Here is an 18181-nt window from a genome sequence, read left to right on the forward strand (position 1 = left end):
TCAATATATATATTTACGCTCAGTGTGTCGTCTTGACCGCTGGTGAAAAGTTTGTGTCTTTTGTAGAATAGTCCGTCTCTCTCCCTCTCTCGGTTATTGTTAGAGGGGATTGTTCAGAGTGACATTCGTTATAGAATGGATGTTTCGGCGGTTGTCGTTCTTCGCGTTCAATGATACCGAATTTCTAGCTGCAGACTAGTAATTAGTATCAAAGACTTGTTCTCATTCGGTCGGTATCAATAGTCTAAGAGTTTAACCACGTGATATGGTTAAAAGATTCAGCAATGGTCTACAACCTTTGTCCTCTTCCTAATGGAGAAAAACATGGTCTGCAACCTTTCGCCATCTCGTAATTGAGGTAAGCTCGGTCTGCTGATCATTTCTCAAAGTTGGGTTTTATTCGGAATGGCAGAAAAGGGTCTGTCCTAGGATGTCTGACCCTAACTGGGCTACGGGGCGGGCCTCTGATTTAGTTCAAATCAAAAGGGAATTGTATTTTTCTTCATTAAACAGTCCACAATCATATTACACAATTATACAAACAGTATAATATTCACTCATTCATCTTATACAACAATTAGATGTAAACCTCATATCTGAGGCTATTATATAAACAGCGTTATGGTAATGTGGCCACAACGTCTCCCATGAGCTTCCCAAGTTGTGACAAACGGACTAGTTCGTAGCTGGATTCTTCACCGATCTTTTATACTTTCACCGGAAAATGTCATTTGTTCGAACCTCAAGTTCTGTGAGGTGGAAGGATTTCCTTTGTTATCCAAGAAAATCTACCCTCACTCTACTGTGTGTCCATGAGGAGGTCTTCTCAGGAATTTACAACCTCTGACCACAGCAGCCTAGTTGAAGGAGGCAAGGGGGGGCGAGGCAGGGGAAGGGGGATGGGGTTGCTATACCCAAAGAGGCCAACATCATGACACAGCCCTAAGAAGTTTTTTAACAGGTGATATCAATCAAGGGATGATAGCTTTCACCTGGGTTCACCTGTCAGTCTATGTCATGGAAAGTGCAGGTGTTCCTAATGTTTGGTATTTTGTACACTCAGTGTCTAGCAAGTTATCATTTCTCATTATGTATCTATTCCTTGTGTTATTATGTTTCTATATTTTTCTCTCTGCATTGTTGAGATAAACCTGTACTTAAGCATTTCACTGTTTAGTCTACACCTGTTGTTATATGAGGCATGCGACAAATAACATTTGATTTGACTTAGCAACATTTCATATTACAGTGCACAGGCATCATTCTATGATAACTATAAGGCAATAACCTATGTGAATGCCTTGTACCAGGTGTGTACGCACAGCTAGTTGTAGATAGACCTACTGCTCTAGTAGGTCGTCCCACAACTGCATAATGTGCTAGGGGTAGGTAAGACTTTACGCTACAATGCTATTATAACTGTATAACTTGTAGGTAAGTACAGTGTGTCAGTACAGTGTAATAACTTTACTGTAACTGTGCTGTAAAGTGTGACCGTGCTAGCCTGCTAAGCGATCACAACATACCCTTTCTGTTAGGTTTGGATATGGCTTATGTGATTTACAGTGCAGAAGGACACCCCTCATATCCCGCCCCCTCTGTGTCCCAGCCAACAGGTGGACCGCGTCTTGGGGCAGAACGACAGGATTCGGTCGGACATGTTCGGGGAATTGCTGCAGGCGGCAAACACCATCGATGACCTACGTAACTGTCCGGTATGTTGCTCATTTTCATTATGAACCACAGTTTGATGTCTAATATCCAATGTGATGTATTTGGTTTTGATAGACATGTGGTCATGCTGTTATCTATGCAGCCAGAAAGTTGGTGCTGAACAATGTGAGTGCAATGTGCCTTCATCCCAGCTTCTAGCAGTACATGACTCCAATGGATCTTTTATGTAATCTTTGACCAAAATAGAACTCCTTGTCCAATCAAATCACTCTGTTAGTCAATTATGTAGTGGACGGAGATTGTGCTTTTTGACCTGTGAAAGTCCATAACTGTAGCAATGTTCATGATGTTATTTGTTTATAAATCACTGTCCATCTTCTGAATACAGAAAGGATCTAGCGATGAATGGATTCTACCAGCTATTCTATCAGTATCAAAAACATTCTGTGATTGAATAACTATAGGACACATCTTCACATAAATGTTACTCTGTAAATACTACAATACTGTTTTATTGAACTGAATCTATACTTATGACCATCAGAACAATATATTATAGTTACTGTACCTGCAGTATCCCAAAGCAAGTGAATGCAGATCCAGACAGTATTTAATTCAAACCCGCATCGAGCTGATTTCTACTCTCTGCATTCTGCTTTGTGACTTTATGATGGAACAGGCCTGAAGGAGAGGCAGCCAGACTAGTGTTAGGGATATAAATAGCAGTTAAGGCTTATCCACTGTTGCTCTCTCATCTCGATTGGCTAGCACCGGTCTACCACTTCAATGTGCGTCAGCCCTGGTGAAAGTGCTTTGTTCCATTAACCCTTTCTACTGTTCCTGGATCAAAAAATCTTATCACACAGGATTATTAAAGATAGACATTAAAGCTATTTTGTATTTTATGTAATGAAAGTTGTATTACATTTTTCATATTAACAACATTAAGAATAACTAACAACGTGTCAATAATAATTCTAAAGGATGAGTAAATAGTTTATTAATCATTATAAACTGGGTGGTTCGAGCCCTGAGTGCTGATTGGCTGACATGGTATATCAGACTGTATACCATGGGTATGACAAAACATTTATTTTTACTGCTCTAATTACATTAGTAACGGGTTTATTATAGCAATAAGGCACACCTCAGGGGGTTTGTCATGTATGGCCAATGTACCACGGCTAAGGGCGGTGTCCAGGCACTCCACGTTTTGTCGTGCTTGGACATACACTGTCAACTATGGGACCTTATACAGACAGGTGTGTGCCTTTCAAAATCATGTCCAATCAATTGAGTTTACCACAGGTGGACTCCAATTAAGTTGTAGAAACATCTCAAGGATGACCAATGGAAACAGGATGCACCTGAGCTCAATTTGAATCTCATAGCGAAGGGTCTGAATACTTATGTAAATAAGGTAAATCTGTTTTTTATTTTTAAAACATTTACAAACAATTCTAAACGTGTTCTCGCTTTGTCATTATGAGGTATTGTGTGTAGATTGCTGAGGATTTTTTAAATATATTTAATCAATTTTAGAATAAGGCTGTAACGAAACAAATTGTGGAAAAAGTCAAGGGCAGTGAATACTTTCCAAAGGCACTGTATGTGCATATATTAGCATTTTCCTTATTTTTCTCAGCATAGACTTTGTATGAAGATACACATCACAGTATTACAACAGTTTGAGTGTTTTCGAAGGAAAATAATCAATATATTTCTTAATAAATCTTCTTAAGGATGACGCAGAATACAGTTCCCATACAGGAACATCACTCAGCGGAATTTCAGAGCGCCACCTATAGTTTTTGATAAAACTCAAACTTTCATTAAACTTTCATTAAAATACACATTCAAGGTAGTGAATTAAAGCTTCACTCGTTGTGAATCTATCCACCAAGTCAGATTTGTAAAATGCTTTTCGGCGAAAGCATGAGAAGCTATTATCTGATAGCATGTAACACCCCAAAAGACGAAAACAAAATAATTAGCATAGTCGGCGCTACACAAAACGCACAAATAAAATATAAAACATTCATTACCTTTGACCATCTTCTTTGTTGGCACTCCTAGATGTCCCATAAACATCACTATTGGGTCTTTTTTCGATTAAATCGGTCCATATATAGCCTAGATATCGATCTATGAAGACTGTGAGATCAAGGAAAGAAATAGCGTTTTATAACGTAACGTCATTTTTTTTTTATGAAAAAAGTTGACAATAAACTTTCACTAGCGATCAAATTGATCACGAGGCGATAATGTCCGGGTAAATCTCAACCAAAATATCCGGTCGGAGACCGTAAGAAATGGGCTGTCTCTTGTTCGTTTGACCAAGAAACAAATCCGAGACAAATGACAAGACTGTTGACATCGTGTGGAAGCTGTATGTATTGCAACCTCGGCCTCATTTAATGTGGTTCACCTTTATCAATGGGTTGAAGTGGCGCATGGATATATTTTTCCATTTTCAGTGATCAGATTTTCCTGCACTTTTCGATGAAACGCACGTTCTGTTATAGTCACAGCCGTGATTTAACCAGTTTTAGAATTGTCTGAGTGTTTTCTATCCACACATACTAATCATATGCATATACTATATTCCTGGCATGAGTAGCAGGGCGCTGAAATATTGCGCAATTTTTAACAAAAAGCTGCGAAAATTCGCAGCCTCCCTAAGAGGATCCTCTGTGTAGTTGTTATTGTTTAACCATTGATCTATTCTATCAGCCATTTTGATACCTTAAGGAGTTACCGTTGGAATATCTACCAATGGCATATCCTGTGATAAATTACACTGTATATATAGCCCACACTTTAGATGAGGCTGCACAAAAATGCTTAACTAATGATTAGTAGATGGTTTATGAGGACTTATATTAAAGAATCTTATACATCATTATTAAATACTTTAGAAGTTATTCATAAATGTATGACTCACTAGGTTACTAACATTTACAAATGTGGGAGTAATCATTAATAAATGAATAAACTATTTACTAATCCATTATAAATGCTTTATTCCGTAGAGTTATTATAAAGGACTACTATAGTTCTGTATATATTATAATTTATGATTCCTGTATGTTGCAACATGTTTTATGGCAAAGTTGACAATGTTTCTGGAATAAAATACATAGATTTATATGTAGATTTCTGCTTTTAATTATCTCTCCTGGATGATCGTTTCTCATCGTCTTTGCAGAGCAACTGTGGCCAGAGCATCAAGATCCGCCGGGTTCTCATGAACCACCCAGAGATCGTCACCATTGGCTTTGTGTGGGACGCAGAGCAGTCTGACCTTACAGAGGACGTGGTGAGGTCACTGGGTCCACATCTCAACCTCTCGGGGGTAAGAGTTAAAGATGCACAATGGAAGTTTAGTCGCTAATTGTTTACCTCAAATCTGGCTTGAGGGTTGACTGTATGGTTCATATACATGATTATGTCATATTAATCCATTTATTTTAATAATAATACAGAGTAAGATAACAACAAGAATACTATATATATATATGTATATATATATATATATATATATATATATATATATATATCTCATTTAGCAGACCTTTATCCAAAGCAACTTAGTCATGCAGCACACATTTTTGTATGGGTGGCCCCATTGCCAATCGAACCCACAAACCCCAGGCATTGCAAGTGCCATGATCTACCAACTGAATCACACAGCACCCCAATCCCATTCAACCACACAGTCCTTCATTTTAGAATATTTTTTACTCTTACGTGGGTGTCCATTTTATGTCATTTCTGCACAGTTTTTTTTATCCCATTTCAGTGGACCCTTTTGGTTTTAAACGCACCCCAGAGGCAAATCTTCAGTATACATGATACAGTATTTACATTTACATTTAAGTCATTTAGCAGACGCTCTTATCCAGAGCGACTTACAAATTGGTGCATTCACCTTATGACATCCAGTGGAACAACCACTTTACAATAGTGCATCTAAATATTTTAAGGGGGGGGGTGAGAAGGATTACTTTATCCTATCCTAGGTATTCCTTAAAGAGGTGGGGTTTCAGGTGTCTCCGGAAGGTGGTGATTGACTCCGCTGTCCTGGCGTCGTGAGGGAGTTTGTTCCACCATTGGGGAGCCAGAGCAGCGAACAGTTTTGACTGAGCTGAGCGGGAACTGTACTTCCTCAGTGGTAGGGAGGCGAGCAGGCCAGAGGTGGATGAACGCAGTGCCCTTATTTGGGTGTAGGGCCTGATCAGAGCCTGGAGGTACTGAGGTGCCGTTCCCCTCACAGCTCCGTAGGCAAGCACCATGGTCTTGTAGCGGATGCGAGCTTCAACTGGAAGCCAGTGGAGAGAGCAGAGGAGCGGGGTGACGTGAGAGAACTTGGGAAGGTTGAACACTAGACGGGCTGCGGCGTTCTGGATGAGTTGTAGGGGTTTAATGGCACAGGCAGGGAGCCCAGCCAACAGCGAGTTGCAGTAATCCAGACGGGAGATGACAAGTGCCTGGATTAGGACCTGCGCCGCTTCCTGTGTGAGGCAGGGTCGTACTCTGCGGATGTTGTAGAGCATGAACCTACAGGAACGGGCCACCGCCTTGATGTTAGTTGAGAACGACAGTTTGTTGTCCAGGATCACGCCAAGGTTCTTAGCGCTCTGGGAGGAGGACACAATGGAGTTGTCAACCGTGATGGCGAGATCATGGAACGGGCAGTCCTTCCCCGGGAGGAAGAGCAGCTCCGTCTTGCCGAAGTTCAGCTTGAGGTGGTGATCCGTCATCCACACTGATATGTCTGCCAGACATGCAGAGATGCGATTCGCCACCTGGTCATCAGAAGGGGGAAAGGAGAAGATTAATTGTGTGTCGTCTGCATAGCAATGATAGGAGAGACCATGTGAGGTTATGACAGAGCCAAGTGACTTGGTGTATAGCGAGAATAGGAGAGGGCCTAGAACAGAGCCCTGGGGACACCAGTGGTGAGAGCGCGTGGTGAGGAGACAGATTCTCGCCACGCCACCTGGTAGGAGCGACCTGTCAGGTAGGACGCAATCAAGCGTGGGCCGCGCAGGAGATGCCCAACTCGGAGAGGGTGGAGAGGAGGATCTGATGGTTCACAGTATCGAAGGCAGCCGATAGGTCTAGAAGGATGAGAGCAGAGGAGAGAGAGTTAGCTTTAGCGGTGCGGAGCGCCTCCGTGATACAGAGAAGAGCAGTCTCAGTTGAATGACTAGTCTTGAAACCTGACTGATTTGGATCAAGAAGGTCATTCTGAGAGAGATAGCGGGAGAGCTGACCAAGGACGGCACGTTCAAGAGTTTTGGAGAGAAAAGAAAGAAGGGATACTGGTCTGTAGTTGTTGACATCGGAGGGATCGAGTGTAGGTTTTTTCAGAAGGGGTGCAACTCTCGCTCTCTTGAAGACGGAAGGGACGTAGCCAGCGGTCAGGGATAAGTAAGTATAAATAAGTATATCCAGTTTCATCTGTAAGATTTCCTGTTTCCCCTTTTAACCGCTAAAATAAAGTAGCTACGCCTCCATTTTGAGGAAAATAACTTAAAAATCTTAAAAGACTTAACTTAAAAGATCTTATCATGAAAGAAAACAAAAAACTCTAAATCAAACGTTTGCATGTATGTGAGATATTACAAAATATGAAAAAGCTGACAGCACTACAATGTTACTACAGTTATTACTGTGTAATTACATGTATAGTGGAACTTTAGGTGTAACTACACTGACTGCACCTGCCTATGTAAGTACCATGTAAATACATACTGTATGTATTAAGGACACTTATTGTAAAATGTGACCTTGATATTATTCGTAAATCCTTGCCACAATCAGGTATAACAATTGTTAGTAGTATGCAGCAATATGTAATTGTAATTACACTGTACCTGCCTTTGCAACTACCATTTAAATGCATAGTTATTTAGGGCCACATATTATGAAGTATGATCAAAGAACAAGATTATGAACACACATTTCAAATGGGAAATGGCTCACACTCAAAGCGACAACATGATTGTCCAATGATTATGTTCACATTCCAGTCTGGCTAAATCCTATCAAGGTCTTGTGAGATCTGGCATGCGTATTAGGGTTGCTTGAGTATTAAGCAAATGTCAATGTTGGTTGAAGAGTCCTATCCTAATTGATCATCGGTATGCCATCTTTCATGTATGTCCTATTTCAGCTGTTCAACCGGGTCACTGATGAGAACGCCAAAAGGAGTGAGTTACATCTCGTGGGAATGATTTGTTTCTCCAGCAAACATTACTCTGCGTTCGCTTATCACAGCAAGTCCTCAAAATGGGTCTTCTTTGATGACGCCACCGTGAAAGAGGTGAGTGTTCAAATGAACGTGTTGGTGTCAGTTTCAAATGAATTGAGAAAAATGCTTCTGATATCTCATAGATGATCTATTTGTGCAGATGTTGCAGAATTCTTGTCAAAACTTTGAAAACCACCTCAAAAGTGTTCTTATGTGGAGATAAGTCCCAGGCCATCAATTCAGTAGATCCAGACACATCAACTAAATTGGAACATTAAGGACCAAATCATATCCAGATCTTATTCCGTGCTTATCTTTTCCATTCATTTGGTGTTGGCATACAGATTGCCACAATCCAAGGCGTGGGACGTGGATTCATCTTGATGTTAGACTACATTTGAGGTCCAAAAACATCTGGTAAATGTTGACTTTGGAGTTTAATGTTCCTTTAACATTGCCGACCGGTAAACATAATCTGTGTTTAATGAATAAAAGAAAGTAGGTTATTATTACTCAATATTACTCTTTTGACAGGAGCCGTAAAAGCAATGCTTTCCTTTTAACAGCTGGGCTATCCTTTGATCTATCCTTTGGTTCCTGAGTGGCGTACTGCATCGCAGCGCTAGAGGCGTCACTACAGACCCGGGTTCAATCTCGGGCTGTATCACGACCGGCCGTGATCGGGAGTCCCATAGGGCGGTGCAATAGGATTTGTTCTTAACTGACATGCCTTGTTAAATAAAAACAAAACATTTTAAAAGCTCAGCAATCAACTCAATGCTCTCCCAAGAGCTCTGCCAAATTGTAATGGTGAAACATGGAAGCAAAATGGAGAGGTTCACAAAAGACGGAAGCCATTTTAACATGTTACTTGAACTATCCATCGTTAAGCTGACAGTTATGCAAGGTCTATGCCTCACCATCAAAAACACGACACTAGACCATGTTTCATCTGGAATCACCACACGTAGAAATGCGCAGCAAATTCTCTGTACTTCACATTAAAGGAGAAAATAACAACGTCAACATACTAGTTGCTAGCGTTTAGTCTCAAACATGTCAGTCACACATTAAAACATTCTTTTCACTTTTACGTTATTTTTGTGTTCTTCTTAGATCGGATCCAAGTGGAAAGACGTGGCCTCTAAATGCATCCGGGGACATTTCCAGCCACTGCTCCTGTTCTACACTAACCTGGAGGGGACCCCAGTCTCCAGCGAGGATGCGCCAAGACAAACGATTATGTGTCCCCGCTTCAAAGCCCACGTCAACGGGGAAGTGCCAGGTAAGACGAAACCTTAACGGTTGGTTTACATGTGTGTCACAATGAGTCGTCACAAAAACAGTTGGTTTTTAGCTGCTACACTGGACTCGTTACTTTTCCCATCGTGAGCAGAGTGTGAGCCACTTTATAAAGAGTTTTTGGCCTTGTGCCGCACTTCAAATTCTTGAAAATAGAACTAGAGCATCATGTTATGCAAAGTTTTGTAGGTTCTAGGTTATATTGAAATTAATGAGTGTCTCACGTTCAGCCAAAATGTAAGTTTCCAGTGTAGCAGACCTTTATGGGAGGTGTGGGGCGTGGTAGGTGAAGGGTCGTTAAACATTCACTTAACTAACCTGGTGCAAAAATGTTGGTAAAACTTTACTTAAGGCATTTAATGTGATCATAAGGCATTGTAAGACTTTGTTTCACAATTGTCCTGTGGCTAGCTCAGTGTCTTTCCTAAATGGCCTTGCCCATACACAAGGTTCTATCTAGATCACACATCCAACACCCACAATACATTTTCCCTCAAATATTGTAGCTGCGGAAAGAGAATATGTACTATTCTGCTTCCACTACATGCGTAATACAGAGGTCTACAGTACACAACGAACACTGTCATCGAGAAAAAAAAATCATTTTAATGTGATGGCGCCTGGCATTGTTTTTAAAAGCACTCCCCTGGCAGAGCGATGGGCGTTTTGATTGTCCTCCCTTGTCGTGTGCAGAGTTGAACTTGATACGAGGACGATGCCTCTGTGACATGCAGATTACCGCCTCCCTGCCTAATCCCTGCTCTCCCTGCTATCCCTGCTCCCCGGGTCAAGTGCGCTTGGTAGCTTTCACTCCCTCCCGTTATCTCCCATCCCGCGTTTGTTCCCATTCTCTAATATGCGTTTGTTTTCGGAAATGGTGCCCTGCCCTTTGAAACGGACCTTTTAGCCTGGGCGTTGTATCCGGTCATCTCTTTTGGAATGGGATTTGATTTGTATTGTTATGTGGATAAGCGTAAGTAATTGTGTTACGTTATTGTTTGATGTGGATTATTGGTTTATATAAGGACAGATATTTGTGAGGATGCTTTTGGGCAGTATTGGCCAGATTATCAATGCTGTTGATAGTTTTTTTAGACATTGTTAACCTGCCTTAGCAGTGCTCTTGTCTGAGAATAACCTTTTCCCGATTTGCAGATTGTCTGGTCAGGAAAACGTAAATTGTGGGCTCGCCACAGACTACATAAATACTTGTTTCATGTTGAAATCCAATCTAATATAAATGCACTGTTACCATGCCATATTTGGCTAATTTTGTAAAGTAAACAAAGACTGCAATTTTTCAGTCACATTGCTGCACCTGTGACAAAGTAAAGCAAAAATTATTTGGGGGTGATGGGACAATCAAACCTCACTGGTTGCCCTATATACTGTAGTCACGCATGCATTTGACGACTCCCGCAATAACATCTGCTATACATGTTTATGTGACCAATAACATTTGATTTGATGACTACTGATGAAGAGTAGCTGGTATGCTGTAACACTGGTTAGGTGTCCGAATTCTCTACTTTTCTCCAGAAGTGTGCACTCACAAAGTGGACGCTCCTCCCCATGCATTTAAAAGCATGATCTAAAAAGCTTATGAAATAATTGACCTAATTGTGCACGTGCGTTGATTCCAAAAGCAAGAAAATTGTTTTGAGGGTGTCACGACTTCCGCCGAAGTTGTTCCCTCTCCTTGTTCAGGCAGTGTTCGGCGGTCGTCACCGACCTTCTAGCCATCGCTGTCACGATCGTCGTATGGAGGAGACCAAAGCGCAGCGTGGTGTGAATGCATCGTTAATGGATGACGAAAAACCTAAAACACCTACCTAAATATGGTTCCCAATCAGAGACAACGACAAACACCTGCCACTGATTGAGAACAATATCAGGCCAAAAAACATAGAAACAGAGTAACTAGACATGTAACATAGAATGCCCACTCATATCACACCCTGACCAAACAAAACATAGAAACAAACAACCCAAATAATGGTCAGAGTGTGACAATCATTGATCCATTTTTCATTTTCCATTGGTTTTGTCTTGTCTTCCATCACACCTGGTTCCAATCCCATCAATTACATGTTGTGTATTTTACCCTCTGTTTTCCCTCATGTCCTTGCCGGTGATTGATTATTGTAAGTGTATGTGTACGTCTGTACTGGTGTGCGTCGGGTTATGTTACCCATTGATTTTTATTATTATGTTTTCCGGTGGGTTTTTTTTGTAAATAAACTGCGCCGTTGGAAACACAGTTATTTCTCACCTGCGTCTGACTTCTCTGCCACCAGTTAAACACCCTTACAGAGGGCCTAATTCCAATAGGAATCAGATATTAGTCTGGGCCTTACAAGAAAGCATTTTGAGGGCCTGATGTGGCTCCAGAGCCATGGGAGCATCCACCGTATTCTTTGCACCAGTCTTCTCCTTTTAAACCCGTGAAGGCAAGTGAAAATGCGTACACACAAAGGCAGCAGGTTCGAGAATTGGTATGCAACATGGGCTGGCTAGATGCTACCAAAAATGGAGTAAACTAATGCCAGTTGCTGTTTTAGTGAGGCAGAACACCTTGGCAAGGATAGACACAGTTTTGTAACAGGCCAACTACTGAGCTGGGTCATGTCATGTGTCGTAGAAAAACAACCAAAGGAAAACACTTGTGGAAAAAGTGCAACTTTGTTATAAGGTGAACGCACCAATTTGTAAGTCGCTCTGGATAAGAGCTTCTGCTAAATGACTTAAATGTAAATGTAAATGTTATAATGTTTCTTTAAATGCATTGTCCAACGTTGCATTTTAGCTTACAGCAGCTGTGGCCAGCTCTCCTCCTGTGCAGTTGGCCACCACTGCAGGATTTTATTCTAGTCCTACTTTAACATACTTTATTCTGCTAACTGTTGAGAAAGTCAATCAGCTGGGTTAGTGTAGGGCTTGAACAAAGGCATTCATACACATAGTTTGCGTTCCAGACCAACTGCATTGCAGATGTTGCATTACAACAACAAATGGTTGTGTGCCACGTCATTCACTGCGTAGTTAAGCATCAAATTGCTATAACATATGATGTGGATAGCTGACATGTTAAACACCCATCCAAGCATTCTGAGATCTGGCATGCATCTGAAATGTAGTCAGCCTGGAACGTGGCCATTAGCTCTCACCTCATTTCACTGAATGCCTATCCGATGTTCTGCTTCTGCAGTAGGGATGAAGAAGTTGGATGCCATCCGGGAGAATGCAGGCCCATTCCGCTCCAACCAGGGGCCCTATAAGCAGATGCTACTTCCACCCTCCACCTCAGGCTACAAAAGAGGTAAGATCCGGGTTGAGGCCAGTAGGCACAGAACTGTAGAATATGCTTGGAAGCATTCATTTTTGTTTTCCATTTCAAAACGTTGTACTTCGGGGTGCTATGCAGAACATGACCCAGACTTGGCTTTTGGCAGAGGAAGACAACTAAGATTTTTTAACTCAAAACATAATAAAACATTTTTTGTGTTATATTATATGATTTTAAATGCATTGTATCCACATTGTATGGTTGAATTGTGTTTTTAAATTGTAAAATAAATCAAATCAAATGAGCTTGTGTTGTAACTCATGTGTCGTCCCAATCCTGATATCCATAGTGAAAGGCCCACCTTGTAGTCCCAACAAATCCCGGGTTCCTTACAAGGAGACTTCCCAGAGGGTTGTAGAGGGGATAAAGAAGGAGGCCGAAAGAGGGCGTCGAAAACCAGATCTACACAAAGGTAAAGTGCACTACAGTGATTGTTATACTCATAAGGTAACATTTTACTGTACTTTGAGGGGTACCTTGAAAAACCATGACAAGCGCTGATGACATGTGTAAGAACCAGTATATTGTGTCCATACTCTTTTTGTCAAAACAGTTTTAGCTTACAGTGGCAGATAGAAATAACTTGCACAAAAATTGAAATTACTATTCATTGAATCAGAGGCAGTTACTTGTCATTGACTACCACAAACGTAATGTTGTGTGTGATGAGTGAACTATTCAACCAACCAGTGCTACAACCAAAATCAATGTATACTTGACTGTGTTAACCTGATTGTAGATTATTAAGATACAAGGGTTTTCTCCTCAAGATTGGTTGGATGATTTTTCACACTGTTTATAGACACAAATAGTATTGACTATAATGTGATATGATGCGGTGCACATCCAATAGATTGCCTGAAGGGTCACTTGGATAATGTTTTGGTGCATTGTTTTTTTAGATGTGGCCCCAAACCAAAGGGCAAACTAAGGGTAGCAATATGGAGTCAGGAAATGTTTTACAGGACTGGCCAATCTCCAAGAAAATAGCATACCATCTGTTCTACACAGATAAAGTTGTCTCAGGGCAAATAGAACCATGTAAGATGGAAATAATTGGTTCCAGAGTGCTTCAGTTTTTTTGTGTAGTTCTAATCCTAGGTTTTATTATTTGTGTGACCTGCTTTTCTAAATTTTAGCATACTTTATTATTCTTACATTTTCAGTTCAGAGGTAAGTTTTCTGATGAAGCTAAACAATGTGCTTTGCATTTTGCCAGTGTTTCCCAGAAGACCATGTGACATTTGTCCCAAAAGTGCCCTCTCCAATCAGATTTTTCTACCCAAAATTCCACCTAAAACATAATATTCAGAGAAAGATTATGTAATATTGTCTTTTGGAATATCTGGACGATGTTGGAAGGCATTGTATCCTATATCAAATATCTTCAACTTTTACGATATAAACCTCGGACCAAGTGCAGGAGATTTTCTTCAATCGAGCCATTCATTGTTCAACATTTATCCAATCCTGAGAAATATATTTAAAAACCACCTAGAATAAGTTTATACGTAGATTGTAGGCCTAAATACATTTTACGATGCTACTGTCATGCAGGTGAAAGAGGACCCAAAAGCGACTTAACAGAAACAGAGTTTATTTAAGTCCAAAACGGAATAACAGAAATCCTCTAGACTTGTAGAGGGGAAACAACTGGAGAAGCGGCCACAGACTGCAGGTCGCTTCGGGTAGGCGCAGGCCGTAGTCGACAGAGACACCTGCTCACACGCAGCATCTGATGAAGGCAAAAACACGACAGGACAGGGCGATACACAATCACGGCAAAAACACGACAGGACAGGGCGAAACGCAATCACAGCATGGTGAATACAATACAAGGAACCGACGGGACAGGAACGGATCACAAAGGAATAAATAGGGACTCTAATCAGGGAAAGGATCGGGAACAGGTGTGGGAAGACTAAATGATGATTAGGGGAATAGGAACAGCTGGGAGCAGGAACGGAACGATAGAGAGAAGAGAGAGCGAGAGAGTGAGAGAGGGAGGGGGAGAGAGAGGGATAGAAGGAGGGAAAGAACCAAATAAGACCAGCAGAGGGAAACGAATAGCATGGGGAGCACAGGGACAAGACATGATAATAAATGACAAACATGACAGTACCCCCCACTCACCGGAGCGCCTCCTGGCGCACTCGAGGAGGAATCCTGGCGGCAACGGAGGAAATCATCGATGAGTGAACGGTCCAGCACGTCCGAGACGGAACCCAACTCCTCTCCTCAGGACCGTAACCCTCCCAATCCACTAGGTATTGGTGACCCCGTCCCGAGAACGCATGTCCATGATCTTATGTACCTTGTAAATAGGTGCGCTCTCGACAAGGACGGGAGGGGGAGGGAAGACGAACGGGGGTGCGAAGAAAGGGCTTAACACAGGAGACATGGAAGACAGGATGGACGCGACGAAGATGTCGCGGAAGAAGCAGTCGCACAGCGACAGGATTGACGACCTGGGAGACACGGAACGGACCAATGAACCGCGGAGTCAACTTACGAGAAGCTGTCGTAAGAGGAAGGTTGCGAGTGGAAAGCCACACTCTCTGGCCGCAACAATACCTTGGACTCTTAATCCTGCGTTTATTGGCGGCTCTCACCGTCTGTGCCCTGTAACGGCAAAGTGCAGACCTCACCCTCCTCCAGGTGCGCTCACAACGTTGGACAAACGCTTGAGCGGAGGGAACGCTGGACTCGGCAAGCTGGGATGAGAACAGAGGAGGCTGGTAACCCAGACTACTCTGAAACGGAGATAACCCGGTAGCAGACGAAGGAAGCGAAGAGCGTATTCTGCCCAGGGGAGCTGTTCTGCCCAAGACGCAGGGTTTCTGAAAGAAAGGCTGCGTAGTATGCGACCAATCGTCTGATTGGCCCTCTCTGCTTGACCGTTAGACTGGGGATGAAACCCGGAAGAGAGACTGACGGACGCACCAATCAAACGACAGAACTCCCTCCAAAACTGTGACGTGAATTGCGGGCCTCTGTCTGAAACGGCGTCTAACGGGAGGCCATGAATTCTGAATACATTCTCAATAATGATTTGTGCCGTCTCCTTAGCGGAAGGAAGTTTAGCGAGGGAATGAAATGTGCCGCCTTAGAGAACCTATCGACAACCGTCAGAATCACAGTCTTCCCGCAGACAAAGGCAGACCGGTAATGAAGTCTAAGGCAATGTGAGACCATGGTCGAGAAGGAATGGGGAGCGGTCTGAGACGACCGGCAGGAGGAGAGTTACCCGACTTAGTCTGCGCGCAGTCCGAACAAGCAGCCACGAAACGGCGCGTGTCACGCTCCTGAGTCGGCCACCAAAAGCGCTGGCGAATAGACGCAAGAGTGCCTCGAACACCGGGATGACCAGCTAACTTGGCAGAGTGAGCCCACTGAAGAACAGCCAGACGAGTGGAAACAGGAACGAAAAGGAGGTTACTAGGACAAGCGCGCGACGCAGTGTGCGTGAGTGCTTGCTTAACCTGTCTTTCAATTCCCAGACTGTTAACCCGACAACACGCCCATAAGGAAGAATCCCCTCGGGATCAGTAGAAGCCACAGAAGAACTAAACAGACGGGATAAGGCATCAGGCTTGGTGTTCTTGCTACCCGGACGGTAAGAAATCACAAACTCGAAACGAGCGAAAAACAACGCCCAACGAGCTTGACGGGCATTAAGTCGTTTGGCAGAACGGATGTACTCAAGGTTCTTATGGTCTGTCCAAACGACAAAAGGAACGGTCGCCCCTCCAACCACTGTCGCCATTCGCCTAGGGCTAAGCGGATGGCGAGCAGTTCACGGTTACCCACATCATAGTTGCGCTCAGATGGCGACAGGCGATGAGAAAATAAGCGCAAGGATGAACCTTATCGTCAGACTGGAAGCGCTGGGATAGGATGGCTCCCACGCCTACCTCTGAAGCGTCAACCTCGACAATGAATTGTCTAGTGACGTCAGGAGTAACGAGGATAGGAGCGGACGTAAAACGTTCTTTTAGAAGATCAAAAGCTCCCTGGGCGGAACCGGACCACTTAAAACACGTCTTGACAGAAGTAAGAGCTGTGAGAGGGGCAGCAACTTGACCGAAATTACGAATGAAACGCCGATAGAAATTAGCGAAACCTAAAAAGCGCTGCAACTCGACACGTGACCTTGGAACGGGCCAATCACTGACAGCTTGGACCTTAGCGGAATCCATCTGAATGCCTTCAGCGGAAATAACGGAACCGAGAAAAGTAACGGAGGAGACATGAAAAGAGCACTTCTCAGCCTTTACGTAGAGACAATTCTCTAAAAGGCGCTGTAGAACACGTCGAACGTGCTGAACATGAATCTCGAGTGACGGAGAAAAAATCAGGATATCGTCAAGATAGACAAAAACAAAAATGTTCAGCATGTCTCTCAGAACATCATTAACTAATGCCTGAAAAACAGCTGGCGCATTGGCGAGACCGAACGGCAGAACCCGGTACTCAAAATGCCCTAACGGAGTGTTAAACGCCGTTTTCCACTCGTCCCCCTCTCTGATGCGCACGAGATGGTAAGCGTTACGAAGGTCCAACTTAGTAAAGCACCTGGCTCCCTGCAGAATCTCGAAGGCTGATGACATAAGGGGAAGCGGATAACGATTCTTAACCGTTATGTCATTCAGCCCTCGATAATCCACGCAGGGGCGCAGAGTACCGTCCTTCTTTTTAACAAAAAGAACCCCGCCCCGGCCGGAGAAGAAGAAGGCACTATGGTACCGGCGTCAAGAGACACAGACAAATAATCCTCGAGAGCCTTACGTTCGGGGGCCGACAGAGAGTATAGTCTACCTCGAGGAGGAGTGGTCCCCGGAAGGAGATCAATACTACAATCATACGACCGGTGAGGAGGAAGGGAGTTGGCTCGGGACCGACTGAAGACCGTGCGCAGATCATGATATTCCTCCGGCACTCCTGTCAAATCGCCAGGTTCCTCCTGAGAAGTAGGGACAGAAGAAATGGGAGGGATGGCAGACATTAAACACTTCACATGACAAGAAACGTTCCAGGATAGGATAGAATTACTAGACCAATTAATAGAAGGATTATGACATACAAGCCAGGGATGACCCAAAACAACAGGTGTAAACGGTGAACGGAAAATCAAAAAAGAAATAGTCTCACTGTGGTTACCAGATACTGTGAGAGTTAAAGGTAGTGTCTCAAATTTGATACTGGGAAGATGACTACCATCTAAGGCAAACATGGGCGTAGGCCTGTCTAACGGTCTGAAAGGAATGTTATGTTTCCGAGCCCATGCTTCGTCCATGAAACAACCCTCAGCCCCAGAGTCAATCAAAGCACTGCATGTAGCACCGAACCGGTCCAGCGTAGATGGACCGACATAGTAGTACAAGATCTAGATGAAGGGACCTGAGTAGTAGCGCTCACCAGTAGCCCTCCGCTTACTGATGGGCTCTGGCCTCTTACTGGACATGAATTAACAAAATGTCCAGCAACTCCGCAATAGAGGCACAGGCGGTTGGTGATCCTCCGTTCCCTCTCCTTATTCGAGATGCGAATCCCTCCCAGCTGCATGGGCTCAGTCTCAAAGCCAGAGGAGGGAGATGGTT

The 18181-nt window shown here is 43.2% G+C and overlaps 1 protein-coding gene across 1 annotated transcript in view; it reads left to right on the forward strand.

The window, feature by feature from the left end:
• Positions 1-18181, forward strand: part of LOC124001838 (inactive ubiquitin carboxyl-terminal hydrolase 53-like) — a 62582-nt gene that overhangs the window by 30773 nt on the left and 13628 nt on the right. Inside the window, exons 8-13 of the mRNA XM_046308958.1 lie at positions 1610-1715; positions 4883-5029; positions 7856-8005; positions 9050-9218; positions 12444-12554; positions 12871-12993. Coding sequence (XP_046164914.1) covers positions 1610-1715; positions 4883-5029; positions 7856-8005; positions 9050-9218; positions 12444-12554; positions 12871-12993 — 806 coding nt within the window. The remainder of the gene's footprint in view (positions 1-1609; positions 1716-4882; positions 5030-7855; positions 8006-9049; positions 9219-12443; positions 12555-12870; positions 12994-18181) is intronic.

This window comes from Oncorhynchus gorbuscha, linkage group LG17 (assembly GCF_021184085.1).
Source record: "Oncorhynchus gorbuscha isolate QuinsamMale2020 ecotype Even-year linkage group LG17, OgorEven_v1.0, whole genome shotgun sequence".
NCBI classification, from domain to species: domain Eukaryota; kingdom Metazoa; phylum Chordata; class Actinopteri; order Salmoniformes; family Salmonidae; genus Oncorhynchus; species Oncorhynchus gorbuscha.